Genomic DNA, 18522 nt, shown 5'->3' on the forward strand with positions numbered 1-18522 from the left:
GGCTTCCTGATCTAGGACTTGTTGCCTTAGTCTAGTCACCTCCAAGTCCTGCTGATCGTCGCGGGGGGTCCTGGGATCCGCAGCTTCGTCGTGGTACTCCCCCTCATTTTCCTCCTCATAATACTCTTCCTCGTTTTCCACTTCGTACTCTGTCCCACCCTCGTAGTCTTGCGACTCATCTTGGTGAGATGTCTGAGGAGGCACGTCCTCGGGCAGGTCTTGAGGAATATGCTGAGAAGGCAGCAGGTCTCCGTTGCCTTGCTCGGGATTGGTAGGGTCGAAGGTGGTGTGTCGTGTGTTCACCATCATAGTAAAGGCCTGACGTTGGCGCTAGCTTCCTTCAGCTCTCAATGAAAGCACCAAACTGTTAACCGAGATTTTCGGCAACTCTATTAATAAGTGATATTTACTGATAATAATAATGAAAGCAGAAAAGCAACACGGGACTTTTACGTGGTTGGGGCGTTAACTAGCCTTAGTCCACGAGTCTATGTTATTAGAGCTTGAAGAAGCTTTTACAATGGAGTTTTTTTCTTCTATATTTTGACAGAGTTCCTTCCTTTTTTTTTTGAAAAGAGACCCCATTTACAGTGTTCTGTAGCTTATATTTATAAGCTGAGGGGAATATCGGGTCTGGACCGGATCTGATCCGGGTCCATCAGAGAAATGGATATAAGGGGCCTTTCTAGTGGAGGCCCAATACAAAAAGGTACAAAGTACGTAAATCCAAAACCAGTTAAGGCCCAACAGGTTGACCTTAGAGCTATATCTCGCCCGACAAAACGGCGCTTTTGGCCTGGCCACTTCGAGTCATGAGGCAGATTCAGGAGACAAGACCAGTCAGAGTACTTGGCTGCGCAGTCCTGACACATTGGCGTGCAATCCTGAGATGACCTTTTCTGCAGGTGAAAAGTGGGGGACAACGCCCATGTGGAGCGAGGCGGCGTCAGGGTCCCGGACGCCTGGCCCCTTCAACCAGGGATGAGACGATCCGGGTCCATTTACCTTTGTCCAGCTTCGTTTACCATCGGCCCGGACCGCGTCAGTGGTCCGGGATAGGGATCCGTAGGACGCAGCGATTGGAATGCTCCGCACGCCGCCCGGACGATCCTCACTGAGGATGGACCCGGAGGGACATCCCGAACACCTCCAATGGGCCCAGTCCTGAGTCCCCGGTCCATACCCTTCCCCTTGGGCATTCTCCATACCAAGGGACCTTGGGCCGGGCCCGCGTGCAGAGCTGGCCCCCTGAAAGTGGGCCAAGACGAAGGTCCCGAGCCCATGCAGGAAATGGGAATAACAGATATTATTCTAATAAGTGAATTTAAGTTTAATTAAATTTTCTTTAAGTTATAAAACATATGATTTTATTATTTTTAAATAATTATCATTGTAAAATATCATATTTTAATTTGTTTTATTATTTATTATTTTTAAATAATTATCATTATAAAATATCTTAAAAATATCACATTTTAATTTGTTTAATTATTTATTATTTTAAAATAATTATCATTGTAAAATATCTCAAAAATATCTTATTTATTTTATTTAAGTTTAAGTGATGTTTACAAATTACCGTTAAATATAAAAATATTCTGTTAAATATAAAAATATTCTATTAAAGTTAATATTAAAAAATAAATAAATAAACTCTGTTAAAGTTAACAATAAAAAAAAATAAAAAACTCTTAAAATTAAGAATTTTCCATATCTACACTGTTGAGTATACTATTAAAGATATATATATATATTTAAATGATGTGTTAATTTAAGTTCCAAACAATAAAAAAAATTATGAAAAATAAACAAGGAATGAATATTATTAAAAAGAGCCATGTTTATTTTGGCATTCTATAGAGCCACACAATATATTGTAATGGGTGGAATTTAATATAATATTATCCTGTTAACAAATTGTTTTTTTTTTCCCACCATAGAGAAAACAAACCTGACTTTTATTCTTCAAATGATAAATATAAAACAAATAATATACTATTACTAGTGGACTATAGTGGCTCCTAATTAGGTGGCGTCACAGAAGTCAGATACATCCTATAAATTAGAAGTTTATCTCTTTCAGATTCCTACCTAGCTATTTGATATCTCCCTTCAAAAGGCTTCAAAATCCTTTGGAAAGAGTTGAAAGTCGTTTGGGTAAAAAATGCCGAGCAAGGGCGCCACTGAGGAAGCCAAGGTTCCACTGTTGGAAGACCTAGCTTCATTAGTGAATAACGAAACATCAAAAGATTTACGACACGATCATGATAGTGATGATGGGGTTGATGAGCAATTATCTCTAGCATGTAGAGTTAAGATTGAATCAAAGAAGCTATGGCACATAGTGGGTCCAGCCATCTTCAGCCGCATCGCCTCTTACTCCATGCTCGTCATCACCCAAGCCTTCGCCGGCCACCTCGGCGACCTAGAACTTGCCGCTATCTCCATCGCTAATAATGTCATCGTCGGATTCGACTTTGGCCTACTCGTAATAAGTCCCCATTTCCCATTTCAACAAATAGATACATATATATATATATATATACATTTTTCAATAGATAATCTTAAATTCTTGTCTTCCTGCCTTTTCTCAGTTGGGAATGGCGAGTGCTTTGGAAACCCTATGCGGACAAGCCTATGGGGCGAAGAAATACTATATGTTGGGTGTATACATGCAACGTTCATGGATAGTCTTATCCATATGTTGCGTTTTCCTACTCCCTATCTACCTATTCGCCACGCCGGTGCTAAAGCTGTTAGGACAGCCGCACGACGTGGCGGAGTTATCTGGTGTGGCGGCGATGTGCATGATTCCACTCCACTTCAGCTTCGCTTTCCAGTTCCCTTTGCAGAGATTCTTGCAGAGCCAGCTAAAGACTGGTGTTATCGCTTGGGTGTCGCTGGCGGCGCTGATTATTCACATCGTCATCAGTTGGCTATTTGTGTTCCAATTCAAGCTAGGCGTTATCGGCACGGCCTTAACTATCAACTTCTCTTGGTGGACCTTGGTCTTCGGGCTTTTGGGCTACACCCTCTGCGGTGGCTGTCCGACCACTTGGGCCGGTTTCTCAACCGAAGCCTTCTCTGGTCTCTGGGAGTTCACCAAACTCTCTATTTCTTCTGGGGTTATGCTATGGTAATAATAGAATGTTTATTTTCTATATATATTGTTTGGAAGTTACATTTTTTGTAAACAATTTTTTTTTTTTTTTGTATTAATTATTTTTTCACAAATTTTGCAAATCAACAGCTTGGAAAATTGGTATTATAGAATACTGATACTGATGACTGGAAACTTGAAAAACGCAGAGATTGCTTTAGACGCTTTATCGATATGGTATGCCAGCTTATTGGTTTTCTTCTCATTTAATGTTATTATTATTTGTAATTTGATATTCTGTCCACTGAATTCGCTTACTTACCATCTTCGTAATCTTAAATATAATATTTCACTCTTTCAGGTATAATATGTATAATATATATATGGTATATTTTAAGATGTGCTTTTAAATCTTATGAGATTACGTTTTCTATATGTATACTAACTCTTTATAAATATATATAAAAAAAATTCTAATATTGTGATTGGGATTTGTCTTGTTTGACATGGCAGCATGACGATTAATGGGTGGGAGATGATGATTCCTTTGGCATTCTTCGCTGGAACCGGGTAATTTCTTGAGTGATCTTTTCATGTCTTTTACTTCAATATTGCATGTACTATATATTAATAATTAAGGTGGGGTCCATGCTGAGCAGGGTCACTCTTAACTCTTTTGGTCATATCTCAGTATTAACAAACAAAATAATTAATTAAGGAAAAAAAAACAAAATAAAAGAAAACAAATTCATTAAGGCAACTTTGTTCGGTGGAATGAAACTTGAGTAATACTAAGTTCAATAATAATAAAAATGAAATAGAATAAAAATTAATAAAAAAATTATTAATTTTTTACATTTTGTATTAGAATAATTTTTATTTTTATTTTTAAATAAAATAATACTAATATAATAAAAAAATTATTCTATTAGAATAATATTTCAATACTCTAAAATAATATATATATATATGAAATGAAAATAAATTCTTCTCAATTCTATTACCCCTCAGCATAACTATAGTAAATTATGATAACTATATTAAATTATGATCATATAGATTTTAATTGTTAAGTTCAATAGTTATTGTTAATTTGATAATTTATCAAATCTAATAAACAATTCTACAGATGATAACATATTATTATTAAAAAATGTAATTTTCATAAAGATATAAGTATTAAAATTATTTCATTGGCTAGGTTCATTGTTCTGATTTATCCTAGCTAGTAGTGAACGGCTTGAAGCAGTCTAGATTTGTTGTCCACAAATACAAAATATATTACGTTAGCCTGAGCTGGTTCTTAAATCACACACGTCATTGCACACATAATCAATTTAGAATGTATTAATGATATGGTCGTCCTTTTATCATCATCAATATATTAAAAACCGCAAACTGGTGGTTCAATATATATTAAGCAACACCTTCTCAAAACTTTCTAAACAGGTCGGCAATCATTATTAACTATATGTTTGAACACTGAGTGTCTAACGTATTAAAAAAAAAATAGTCACAACTTGAATAATATATGTGAATTTAGTTTTTGGTACAGTAAATTATTTAAAAAAATTTAAAAATTTACAGTATATTTTAAATAACTACAATATACACATTCATTAAAAAAAATCGCACAAAAAAACTATTCACGAATTGAGAACACTACGAGCCTACCATTAAGACTTAAAATGAAATCTTATTCTCGTATATATATATATATATATATATATTTATACTTATTTACACACACATGACATATACTCTCCAATGCATCGAATACTATATTGCCTCTATCATGGACTAGGTTTTGCTTTCGTTTTTAGAAAACCAAAAAATGTTATTAGCTTTTTAGGTGTAGTGGGACGCTTGTCCAAGTTTAAGTGGTCACTCTTTTTGTCATGTAGAGCCATTTGGCTCTCTTCTCTTCCAATATAAATTCTCTTTTCCCTTTCTATCTCTCTAATTCTATTTTGAGAGGTCGTATCACTAAAGACATGATATAGTGGAAATATACGACTTTAAATAATTCTGAAAATTATTGTGCTTGGTTTATTGAGAAATGAACTTTCAATTGATTATCAATTTTGTTTCATGGAGAATAGTCAGATAATATATACTTATAGAGTGTAATTGTTTGTGTCTATAACTCATAATCAATAATATACATAGCTTTGTCCATTTATTCATTAATTTTGTAAGAACTTCTTTGTATTATATATAATATTGGGGCTTAGTTAAATTTATACATATAAGACAAAAACATATATATAGATGGTTAAACCTTGGGGCGGAAGCATATATATAACGTTTGAGAATACTTGTACAAGTTTGCAACATTTCCAAATAATATTAATAAATGAAATGTTTAAATTTAAAATAAACCCAGCAGAACATGCTTTGTCTTTTCATCACTCATACGTATGATGTGGCCCAATCCATTGAGTAGGACAATAAACATCAGTCAAATGCAGTATTTTGACTCTTACCTTATATAGTTGTCGTCTCATTGTTTTCTTTTAATAATAGTGTGAAAGAAAGAAAAAAAATATTGTTGTAGTCAGCCAATTACGAGTTACAACCATTTCTATGTCATCTTGAAAAGTTTAAAAAGAACCTTTGGTATTGGGTTGTTTAGCAAAGTTCTTTATCGTATATGAGGCGAATAAAGAGAAAATATCATCTTAATATATTAATCAAATCATTATAAGAGAGAGATATTAGATATAATATATGTATATTTATATAATTATAATTTTTTCTGAAGAAAATTTGGAAACGGATCTAAGATCCCTTATTTCAATCATCTTATTCATGACCATAACTCGTGAACATTTTTAACTTTTATGTAAGAAGTTATGAGTTTAATTTGGACTTGTATAGTGGTATTTATTTCTGGAAGGTACAAACAGCTTGAAAATCTGACGTGGAGGTTTGCTTTTATAGCTCCTGCGCTTGCTTAAATTTGATTAATTATATTTAAGGGTCTGGACTCTGAATATGAAAATCGCTACTATTTTTAATCTTATCATTTACTGTGTTGGGTAGATTGATGTTTTCATTTTTCATGTACGATAAAGATGCATATGCATGTGACGCGAATTAGGCAGTACCATAACAAATAATTAATATTATTTCTCCATTTATTTTTTACTATTATATTGCCAAAAATTTGGTCAATTTTTTACTTAAAATATAGTGTCAATTAGTTACCATAAACAAAACTAATTATTCAAAGGAAAAAAAAAAGTTCTCTTTCCCATCTCCAAAAGCATTAAGTTTTCTTCCTCGTGCTTTCTATAATATAAATCTTTTTTTTTTAAGAATCATGATTAAATTTAAATTTTCAAAGAGGTTGATTGTGACAATAATTTATAATTATTTTAATTGTACTTTTAATTAAATACAGAGTAAGAGTGGCAAATGAGCTCGGAGCTGGAAATGGAAAAGGGGCAAAGTTCGCGACTATAGTGTCAGTGATGACATCAATAGTAATCGGGCTCTTCTTTTGGATTTTGATTATGATTTTCCACAATGAGATCGCCTTGATATTCTCTTCAAGCAAAGCAGTCCTTGAAGCAGTTAATAAACTCTCTCTCCTCTTGGCCTTCACTATTCTCCTCAATAGTGTTCAACCTGTCCTCTCTGGTAAGTTTTTAATTTTGTAAACTTATTTGTTAAAAAATAATTTTTTATTTAATTAATTAAAAATTTGATAATTAAACATAAAATATGTTTAATGATTTTATTTTTGTTTATTATTTTTTAAAATTTTAATTAAAATTTATTAAATTTTGAAAAAAAAAAAATTTCTCAATTTTAAATCGTTTTCAACTTTTAGTTTTTTTTTCTTCAAATCAACTTCTTATATTGTTAAATAAAAAATAAAAATAAAAATTATCAAACTCATTTATTATTTTTTATTTTTAAAAACAAAAAATGAAAATAGTTATTAAACATATTTTTATTTTTTAAAAATAAATAAACAAAAATAAAATAATACCTCCATTTTTGTGTTTAAAAAATTTTAAATCAAAAATTTTACCAAACACAAAAATTAAATTAATTTATTATAATTTTTTCTTAATTTGCAGGAGTGGCTGTGGGATCTGGGTGGCAGTCGTATGTAGCATACATAAACTTAGGTTGCTATTACCTCATTGGGGTGCCATTTGGGTTTTTGATGGGTTGGGGATTCCATCAGGGAGTTATGGTAAGTTAAGTACCATTGTTTACTTATTTTAAATAACATGAAAAATTAATAAAAAAAATATTTGCTATTATGCACTAATATTTCTTATATGCTACATGATAGGGAATTTGGGCTGGCATGATATTTGGAGGGACGGCAGTTCAGACCTTGATATTGGCCATCATTACTATTCGATGTGATTGGGAGAAAGAGGTGTGTATATCATCTTCTAAATTCATACTCATAAGCTACTTAATTTTCTTTTAAATTTCAATTTTAAAATGATCAACAATTTTTGTGAATTTTGGATAAAACTTGCAGGCAGAGAAAGCAAATAAGCATGTATTAAAGTGGGCAGAAGAATCAAAGCAAGAAGGGTTGTAATACATATATATTTTTTGTCGGAGTAATACATATATCTTTTGTGTTGCCACAAAAATGGAAAAAAAATCCTGGGTAGTTTGATAGGCATTCTCTTAATTAGGTCGTATTGATATGAGTGCTAAGAGCAACCTCGTCTTTCAACCTTTTAGTCAATTTTTGCTTTTGAAAACACGTGCTAGAGTATTTTTTTATAATTTTTTTTACGATGGTGTTTGTTGTAGTTCCAATATATAATTGGTAAAATTTCAAAAAATTCTAAATAATTTACAGTGTCAAAAACAAATTTATATTTTTTCGAACATGCGTGATAATCGGAATATCAAGAACTCTATTTTCGGCACTGTAAACTATTCAAAAATTTTCAAAAATTTACAGGAAGAATGTTGTAACTACAGCGTACACCTCCATGAAAAAACAAAAATTGGAAAAAAAAAATACTTTAGTATGTTTTTTTTTAGGCGAAAGTTGATTAAAAGATTGAATTAGGAGGTTGACTAGAGTACTCCTCCGAATGAAAATTTATTAATAATATTTTTAGTTTTAAAATAATCCATTAATTAATTTGGGATCACCCATGATTGATGAGGTATCATTTGGATATTTGTTGCAATTAAATTGATCCCTAAAATTAAGGACTGACTACCGATATAGTAATTTTAACACACTTTTACCTACAAGGCAATGATAAGGCATATGAAAAATGATCTAACAAACATACAATGGAATTAGGTACAAGATGTTTATTTGCTTTTTACACTATAATGTATTATATATATCAAAGCAGATGCTGAGTCGCGGACACGATTCTACTAAAAGAAGAAGAAATAAATTAACTTCAATGGACTCTATTCCCTTCCTAATCCTCTCTATAATGAACTCTCTATAATGAAATCATGCTGACGCGATTTTTTGTCAATAGTGTATTAAGAAATAACAATGGCAGATTAGTGTTTAATGGTAAACCGTAATGAAAAATATCAAGAATTCACTCAAGAACACATAACTTTTACGTGGTTCAATGATTAAAATCCATCTAATCCACGAGTCAATATTATTGTTTATCTCTCTATTTTGACAGAGTTTCGGTATTACAAAATCATCCCCTTTCCTGTCCAATATTCTCAGCATTTATAGGAGAATTCCATGGACAGGTTTGGGTAACCGCGTGAGTCAATCACGCATTTTCATAATGTCTACATTCCATACAAATAATTCTCATTTATATTGGGATATGGTTTGATCACAAAGTAAATATGTCATGTTATCTTAGATAATAAATATGAGACCATGGTCATGAATAAGCGTATAAGCAAATCCCGAATCTTTGGGAATCCTTTAGTATGCAGTATGCGTTATATCTGAATCACCCATGCTGCGTATCTTCCACAGGCTTGCATTCTGACAGCTATCCGACCCCGAGCTAGTGCTTTGATGACTTATCTTATTCGTAGTTCGTGGTAAGGTCAGAACGCCTAAGACCAGGTCTGACCATTACGAACCTCGAGCTGTCTGTATAGATAATAATCAGATATTCTTCTTAACTACTTTTCCACGTAATTATCTGCTAGTTGTACCCGAGCTGAGTGAATGAACTCGTGCTAAGATTAGGGTACAACATTTCCCCCCAAGCTCCTGCTCGTGTATGACGTCATCATTTTCTGACCTACACAATAGGGGCTTTTTAAACTTTCGCTACATAAAACCATGCCGGCCTACTACTCGAGTACTAGACACGTGGTGTACTGCAATTGGCGTATGTTCAGGTTTTGAGGACTACAATAATTGTCTTGTCAACTTTTTGCCACCATTTGGTCTATTTAATCTTGGCCCTTGGATCTTGAGCTAACCCAATTGGATGGCCCAGATTAATTTCTGTAATTTACGTATAAATAGGATAACAAGATTTCAAACCTCACCACCTTTGCATTTAAAAATTTCCCATTTATGAACTTCCAAGCTTCCCTTCTTCCCCAGAATTCCCAAAACTATTCATCGTGCCCAGACATTTAGAAGCTTTCTAGGAGCTTCCCATTGTCGAGTCTACTCCCTCTAATCAGTGAACGTATTTTACTGTAAGTATCTTATCCCTTGGTTTGAAAAGTTTTCCCTTTTTTTTTCGTCCAATGAAATTTCTGTTCTTAACCATGTTTGTCCACAACCCTCATTGTAGTTACCATTAGGCTATTTCTAAATGTTCATAGGGAATAGGTTTCGAATTAGGTTCAATGGGTGAGTCCAAACATGTTTTATAAATAAGATGTCCATAAAACTGGGGAAATATCTAGGTAACCCTAATGGTGAATTGATTTAAAGAATACCCATTCCGAGTAAAGAAACTAAAGGGTCTTTAGGTTTAAAACCAGATAGCTTAGGGGTTACGTTTTCTTGGGTGGTTTTGCACGAAACTGCTTCCCAAGGAAAGTAGTGATCTGACATTTCTGACACACGGATCCCTAAATATCAGGGGACTGTTAAGAACTCGAGGCGCGTAGCTTTGGGTATCGCGTGGCACCATGCAATGGGTTTCGGCTAACTTTAGCTCGTATAACAAAAATAACCCATTTCGTCCGTACCCTCGCGACATAGTTATAGATTATCTTAGTTGTAACGCCCTGCTAATTAGGGTCTGTTACCAAGTGTGTTTAAACAAGTGCTGGACTTGCTAAACAAGTCATTTGGACTAAACATGTGATTAAGCTACAAAAGGTTTAGGTATTTAAAATTTTGATCAAGTCATAACCATTTCATTAAGCCCAAAACATATTCTTTACACGGGATCCCAAAAACATTAGTTTAAAAACTGGTTACAACATCCAAATTACATAGTTGGCCGACTTAGGCGGCAAAAGGTGGGTACAACCCTAGCTTCCTTAAGAATCTTGGCCGTGGTGGTCGAGCGGACTGCATATGTACATGTCACTGCTAACGCCCTCTGACTCATGGCTGGTTGAGCTTCTCTTTACCTTTACCTACACCACAAAGTATTCGTGAGCCAAAATACTCAGCAAGAAAACATATTACAAATTCACAACCAAACAGTAATAATTGAATCTGGTGTATTCATTATACAAATCAGCAACAATAGGGTCATACAAGTGCGTGTCGCACTTCCTTTCAATTTTTTGGCATCCGAGCCAGTCAAGTGCGTGTTGCACTCCCAGGGTGGCCCAGCCATGGTGGCCCGTACTCCACGTGCATAATGCCAATCTCAGCTCATAAGCTAAGTCCTACTGATCCTCGACTCATAAGTCAAGCCTCACAAGTCCCTGACTTATAAGTCCAAGCTTTAAGATCCTCGGCTTATAAGACAAGTCTCTCAGAATTCAATGAACCTTCGACTAATAAGTAGATCTCCAACTAGCATCCTAATAATCCCCCGGTTTATAAACCGAGCTTTCTAGTCACAACAGACAATCACATATTTCATTTAACATACATACCTACAGATACAATGCATTATAATACACTCAAACAACAATCATAGGCATAATCATAATTGTGCACATTCCAGTGTACTCAACCAGATATTCACAAACATAATTATAATCATGCTCAATAACAGGCCAAAGCCTTAATCATGTTTATATTTAACCATTGGGCTAAGCCCTAACCACACATTCACATACTGGATACAGTTTTCTTACCTTCAGTCCAAATGCAAGTTATTAGCGACACCCGTTGAGTACGATCCCTGATTCAACCCCTTAGTGTTGACCTAGTCACAATCATAATAAGGAATTCCATCAACAACGAGAGAATAAAAGCTTCCAGACCAAGTCCTAGCCTCTGAGACATCGAATTCCACCCAACACGGAAGTAGAATCGATCCCGAGCCAAAAAGGTTAAGTTCTCGAACTAAAAACCTTTTCAGGGCCAAAAATCCCCTTAAGGGTCGCGGCCCCATGATTCCATGTCGCGGCCCGCCTCTAATTAGAGGCTTGGCCTCCCAAAAACCAGAAACGTACCGTGGCCCATCCTTTGTGGCGCCGCGGCCCACCCTTGCCTCTGAGCCAACCTGGCTCCCATTTTTCCCTTAGAGGGTCGCGACACACCAAGAACAAAGCCGCGGCTCAGCCCTGCGAACCCAGAATTTATGGGTTTTTTCCTTAGCTGAACCCAACTAGAAACAATCCAATTATATCCCAATCTTTCAATTCAATTCCCATAATCAACATAATCCTTTCCAACAACAAAACCTAGATAATTACTAGATTAAAACTCATCAAAAAATCTCAAAACTCACCCTCCCAATTACCAAGCATGCATGGACTTATGCTTTAGACAAAACCACAAAATTAACATAAACAGGTTTCGAAGTCAAGCCCTTACCTCTAATATGATGATCCCCTTGAGCTAATATCCTAGTTCCCCAAGCTCAATACCTCAATTCCTAGGCTTTGTTCGTCAGTTTTCCCCAAAATTATTCCCAAGCTTCATGAGATAGAGAGAAAATGAGGGAGAGAGAAAGAGTGAGCTGCTGAGACTTTCCTTCCTTTAATTTCCTAAACCATCTGAGAGGTTCCTAGCCCACCAAGTCCTATACTTGGACAGAAATGAACAAATTGACCCTTTTCCCTTAGCCTATTCATCACATGCTTCCAAGGGAAATTTTGTCTTTTGCCTCATACCCCGCTACTCCCAATTTACATCCTATAATTCCCGTTACTTTCAATACTCTCACAAGATTACTAAATAATTTCCCATTACCCACTAAATCCCGATAATGTACTAAACTACTAAAAGTACCCCCAAGCTCACCCCAAGCCGGGTATTAAACCCCGTTGTGACTTTTTCCGCTAACTTGCTCATCAGGGTCGCCTCACATCGAGTAACCCAAATGTATCCACATAATAATGTGGTCTCAATCACACAAACACATATTTGCATTTATACCCTGAACGAGTCAGATTACTAAAATGCCCTTCTTATAAGAAGCAGGCCCACATACACATTTAATAATTCTAAACAGGCAAGCATAATCATATTATAATATAATTCACATAATAACATGCTCATACCATATTGACACATAATTAACACACTTATTGCCTCCCGGCCCCCTAATCCAGGCACTAATCCATATTAGGGAATTTAGGATGTTACATCTATCCCCTCCTTACAGGAATTTCGTCCTCGAAATTTTACCTTAATAGCTCAGGATATTGATCCCGCATGGTTGGTTCCAACTCCCAGGTCACCTCCTCGACCTTGTTGTTCCTCCATAATACTTTCACTAAAGGTATAACTTTATTCCTCAGGACCTTGTCCTTCGTGTCTAATATCTGGACTGGCTGCTCCTCAAAGGAAAAATCTGTCTGCAGCTCCAGATCTTCATAACTCAGTGCGTGAGTCTCATCAGATATATACTTCCGCAGCATTGAAATATGAAACACGTTGTGCACGACCGACAGTGCCGGAGGTAACGCCAACCTATAGGCCACCTGACCGATCCTTTCCAGGATCTCAAATGGTCCCAAGAACCTAGGGCTCAGCTTACCCTTCTTGGCAAATCTCCTCACCCCCTTGAGTGGCGAGACTCTAAGGAAGACATAGTCTCCCACCTGGAACTCCACGTTCCTACGCTTCGGATTCGCGTAACTTCTCTGTCTACTCTGCAATGCGAGCATCCAAGCTCTGATCTTTTCGATAGCTTCATTGGTTCTCTAAATTGCCTCAGGACCCAAGTATTTGCGCTCACCCAACTCATCCCAGTGGATAGGTGACCTGCACTTCCTACCATACAACATCTCATAAGAAGCCACTCCTATGGGCGCCTAATAGCTGTTGTTGTAAGAAAACTCTATCAGGGGTAAATATTTACTCCAAGACCCCTCAAAATCCAGTACACATGCTCTCAGCATGTCCTCCAGTATTTGGATAGTCCTCTCAGACTGACCATCGGTCTGAGGATGATACGCTGTACTAAACTTCAGTTTTATGCCCATTGCCTTCTGTAAGCTTCCCCATAACTTGGAAGTAAAAGTGGGGTCTCAATCCGACACAATCGACCTTGGAGCTCCATGAAGACGTACTATCTCTTTTACATAGAGATCTGCATGCTGGTAAACAGTATAAGTCGTCTTCACTGGTAGAAAGTGAGCTGATTTAGTATATCTGTCTACAATCACCCATACCGAATCATATTGTCCCACTGTCTTAGGTAATCCCACAGCAAAGTCCATTGTGATGTCTTCCCATTTCCACTCTGGAATGTCTAAGGGTTGTAATAATCCTACTGGTCTCTAATGTTCAGCTTTAATCTGCTGACATGTTAAACACTTGGCTACATATTCTGTTACATCACCCCTTCATCCCCGCCCACCAATACAAAGTTCTCAAATCCTATTACATCTTCATGGTGCCGGGATGCAAGGAATACAGAGTGGTATGAGATTCATCCAGAATCTCTCATCTAATAGAAACATCCATCATAACACAAATCCGACCCTTGTACCTTAGTAAACTCGTATCTGATATAGAATAGTCCTTAGCTGTTCCAGTTAGAACATCCTCTCTAATCTTCAGCAACTGTGGCTTTTGTAATTGACTCTCCTTTATCCTTTCTAGGAGAGTATACTATAGGGAAATATTGGCTAACTGGCCCACTACTAACTCGATCCCTGCTTTGGTCATATCCTCTGCTAACTCCTTGGAGATCTGCCTCACACTATACAACTGCCCTGGACCTTTCCGACTTAGGACATCAGCCACCACATTGGCTTTCCCTAGATGATAAAGAATGTCACATTCATAATCTTTCACCAATTCCAACCAACGCATCTGTCTCATATTCAAATCCTTCTGTGTGAAGAAGTACTTGAGGCTCTTGTGGTCTGCATATATCTCACACTTTTCTCCATAAAGGTAATGCCTCCACACCTTCAATGTAAAAGCCACCGCTGCCAACTCCAGATCATGGGTTGGGTATCTCTGCTCATAATCCTTCAACTGACATGATGCATAAGCAATCACCTTCTCTAACTACATAAGGACACAACCTAACCCCTGCCTCGAAGCATCACAGTAAACCATAAACTTCTCTTGATCTGTTGGAAGACTCAGGACCGGAGCAGTAATCAAACGCCGTGTTAACTCCTGAAAGTTGTTCTCGCATATGTCTGACCATGTGAACTTGTGATTCTTACGTGCCAATTCTGTCAATGGGGACGATATTCTTGAGAATCCTTCCACAAACTTCCGATAATAACCTGCCAATCCAAGGAAGCTTCTAATCTCGGAGGCATTTCTTGGCCTTGGCCAATTCCTAACAGCCTCAATCTTAGCTGGGTCTACATTGATCCCATCTCTACTAACAATATAACCCAAGAATGTCACCTGTGGTAACCAAAACTCACACTTTTTAAACTTTGCAAACAACTTGTGCTCTCTCAATCTCTGCAAGACCAACTTGAGGTGCTGCTCATGCTCCTCCTCGGACTGTGAATAAACCAAAATATCATCGATGAAAACGATCACAAACCGGTCTAGATAGTCCTTGAACACCTTGTTCATTAAGTCCATGAAAGCTGCCGGGGCGTTAGTCAAACCAAACGACATAACAAGGAACTCATAGTGCCCATATATGGTACGAAAAGCTGCCTTGGGTATGCCTTCATCCTTAATCCTCAACTGGTGATAACTTGATCGAAGATCTATCTTTGAAAACACCATTTGACCTTGCAGTTGGTCAAATAAGTCATCTATCCTTGGTAGAGGATACTTGTTCTTGATAGTCAACTTATTCAGTTCTCTATAGTCTATGCACATCCTTAGAGAACCATCATTCTTCTTCACAAACAACATCGCGCATCCCATGGTGAGAAACTGGGTCTGATAAAACCCAGATCTAACAATTCTTGTAACTGAACTTTGAGTTCTCTTAACTCAGCTGGGGCCATTCTATAAGGTGCCCTAGACACTGGCTCTGTCCCGGGTGCCAGCTCAATAACAAACTCGATCTCCCTATGTGGCGGTAATCCTGGTAAATCCACTAGAAACAGGTCCAGGAACTCACAGACAAACCTAATCTCTTCTGGTCCCACTGGCACGACCTGTGTGGTATCTACCACACCGGCTAGAAATCCTATGCAACCTCCCTACAGTAGATATCTAGCCCTCAATGTTGAAATCATAGGTTCTCGGGGTCCATGCACAGTGCCAACGAATACGAAAGGTTCCTCACCCTCAGGTTCAAAGGTTACCATCTTCTTTTTACAATCAATGGTTGCTCCATACCTAGTTAACCAGTCCATTCCCAAAATCATGTCAAAGTCGGACATAGCTAACTCTATCAAATCAACTGATAACTCCCTACCATCCACCATTACTGGCAAAGACCTAACCCATCTACTGGAAACCACCAATTCCTCAGTGGGTAGTAACGTTCCAAATCACATAGCATAAAACTCACAGGGCCTACACAGTCTATCAATAATCCAACTAGAAACATAAGATTGTGTAGCACCAGAATCAATTAGCACAGAATAAGATATGCCAGCACTAAAAAGCTGACTTGTGACCACTGAGGGCCTAGCCTCAGCCTCAGCTTGTGTCAGTGCAAATACTTGAGCTGGATTTGAGCTGTCTGGCTTCTTAGGTTCTTCTTTCTTCATTCTTGGGATGTCTTTCTTGAGATGCCCCACAAGTACACATACAAAGCAGGCCTTCGCCCGACACTCACCCAGATGACGCCTCCTGCATCTGGCACATTCTGGATATGTCTTCCAGTTCTCATTGCCGCCCTGACGGCCAACCTGTACACCATGTGGCCTCTTATCAGGTCTAGGTGCCGAACTAGTATCCGGGATCTTCCTTTTTGGTCGCTGGGGCCTCCGCCCCTACCTGATCCTTAGAAGGGAGGTCCCGTCCTCCTCATATCCCTCATGGCCATGTTCTCGCGCTAGCTCTTATTCTCAGCACCCTCTGGAGCAAGGGCTCTCTCCACTACCTGAGCATATGTCGTTACTCCAGGTACTATAGTAATTCTGACATCCCGTGCTATCATAGGCTGTATACCCTGAAGGAATCTTTCCTTCCTTGTCCCATCAGTGGGCATCAAGTCTACAGCGAACTTGGCTAATCTGTTGAATTTCAGGGCATATTCGATCACCGACATATTCCCTTGTAAAAGTTTATTGACTTCCTCGGCCTTTACAGCTTTTAACGGCCTTATTGTAATACTTTTCATTGAAGAGGGTTCTGAACTCTTCCCAACTCATTGTGGTTACATTTCTAATCTGGGACACCACCTCCCACTAGATTCGGGCATCCTCCCGAAACATGTACGTGGCACAGGCCACTCTCTCATTGCCCACAACTCTCATGAAATCCAAAATGGATGTAATCATGGCCATCCACTATTCTGCCTTAAGTGGATTTGCGCTGCCCTCGAAAACCGGAGGGTGTTGCTTCCTAAACCGCTCACATACCAACTCCCAATGATTCTCTAATTTTGTCTGTTATTGTATGGCCGGTACTGGAACAGTAGATGAGACCCCTGATATAGCGTTCCCAGCCGGAACCTGCTGTTGCCTCAACTAGCGAATCTCTTCATCCTGTCTTTGTAGTCTAGCTTGCAGGTATGCAAGCATTTGTTGCCAGTTTTCAGGGGCTAGCGAAGGGTTCTGACCCTGGCCACCACTTTCAATCTGATTCTCAACGCCGGCTAGCTCATTAGATTGCCCTGGAAGCATACTTCCAAGTCTATATGCAATCAATGACTCGGCTTATCAGGCGGTAATAACAATATTTCACATCAACCCACGGTTCAAAACCGACCGAATAAGCATCCACACGCATTGACAATGCTAATAAGCATCCCAATAATTTACACATAACAATCATGCTAATAAGCAGAGGAATTCATGATATTACTTAAAAAAGATGCTAATAAGCACATTCTTGGCATGCATACGCATAACATAATGCTATTAAACATTTTCCAACACTCAAAAGCAAACAAAATGCTAATAAGCATTTTTCCTCTAGAATGCAACGGTGCTGATAAGCATCTTCTATCCAGTGTATACATACGGTAGCGCTAATAAGCGTTTCTGTCATTCATTAATAATAATGATGCTTATAAACAATCCTACAACATTTACAAATATCTATCGTGCTAATAAACACATCCTCAACCCACACACAATAGTCAAGGGCCAGCCCCTATACGAATACCTCATGCTTCTTATTCAAACTAGCAGGTAAAGCATATATAATTCATTTAAGAAAATATACACATAACTATATTAATAGTTACCTAACCCTAAGTCGAGCTTGTCTTTAGCAGTGAATGTACATGCCCAATCCAACATCACGAACCCTTACACCTTGGCAGATCTGATACCAAGTTGTAACGCCCTGCTAATTAGGGTCTGTTACCAAGTGTGTTTAAAACCAATGCTGGACTTGCTAAACAATTCATTTGGACTAAACATGTGATTAAGCTACAAAAGGTTTAGGTATTTAAATTTTTGATCAAGTCATAACCATTTCATTAAACCCAAAACATATTCTTTACACGGGATCCCAAAAACATTAGTTTAAAAACTGGTTACAACATCCAAATTACATAGTAGGTCGACCTAGGCGGCAAAAGGTGGGTACAACCCTAGCTTCCTTAAGAATCTTGGCCGTGGTGGTAAAACGGACTGCATATGTACATGTCACTGCTAACGCCCTCTGACTCATGGCTGGTTGAGCTTCTCTTTACCTTTACCTGCACCACAAAGTATTCGTGAGCCAAAAGACTCAGCAAGAAAACATATCAAACAATTCACAACCAAATAGTAATAACTGAATCTGGTGTATTCATTATACAAATCAGCAACCATAGGGTCATACAAGTGCG

The 18522-nt window shown here is 37.5% G+C and overlaps 1 protein-coding gene across 1 annotated transcript; it reads left to right on the forward strand.

Moving 5' to 3' along the window:
- The first annotated feature begins 2084 nt into the window (after nt 1-2084).
- On the forward strand, nt 2085-8222 carry LOC133805982 (protein DETOXIFICATION 27-like). The gene is made up of 8 exons (XM_062244125.1): nt 2085-2488; nt 2595-3136; nt 3251-3337; nt 3614-3670; nt 6507-6745; nt 7192-7310; nt 7413-7502; nt 7611-8222. Exons 1-8 carry the CDS (start codon nt 2165-2167, stop codon nt 7671-7673), a joined length of 1521 nt encoding a protein of 506 aa, XP_062100109.1. The 5' UTR covers nt 2085-2164; the 3' UTR covers nt 7674-8222.
- The last annotated feature ends 10300 nt before the right edge of the window (nt 8223-18522 follow it).

The sequence above is a fragment of the Humulus lupulus genome, chromosome 1 (assembly GCF_963169125.1).
Source record: "Humulus lupulus chromosome 1, drHumLupu1.1, whole genome shotgun sequence".
Taxonomy (NCBI): Eukaryota; Viridiplantae; Streptophyta; class Magnoliopsida; order Rosales; family Cannabaceae; genus Humulus; species Humulus lupulus.

Excerpts from the sequence above, each read along its gene's own strand:
- LOC133805982 (XM_062244125.1), top strand. The coding sequence starts at position 2,165 with ATGCCGAGCAAGGGCGCCACTGAGGAAGCCAAGGTTCCACTGTTGGAA. Across the intron at positions 2,489-2,594 it reads GATTCGACTTTGGCCTACTC|TTGGGAATGGCGAGTGCTTT; the intron begins GTAATAAGTCCC and ends GCCTTTTCTCAG. Across the intron at positions 7,311-7,412 it reads GATTCCATCAGGGAGTTATG|GGAATTTGGGCTGGCATGAT; the intron begins GTAAGTTAAGTA and ends GCTACATGATAG.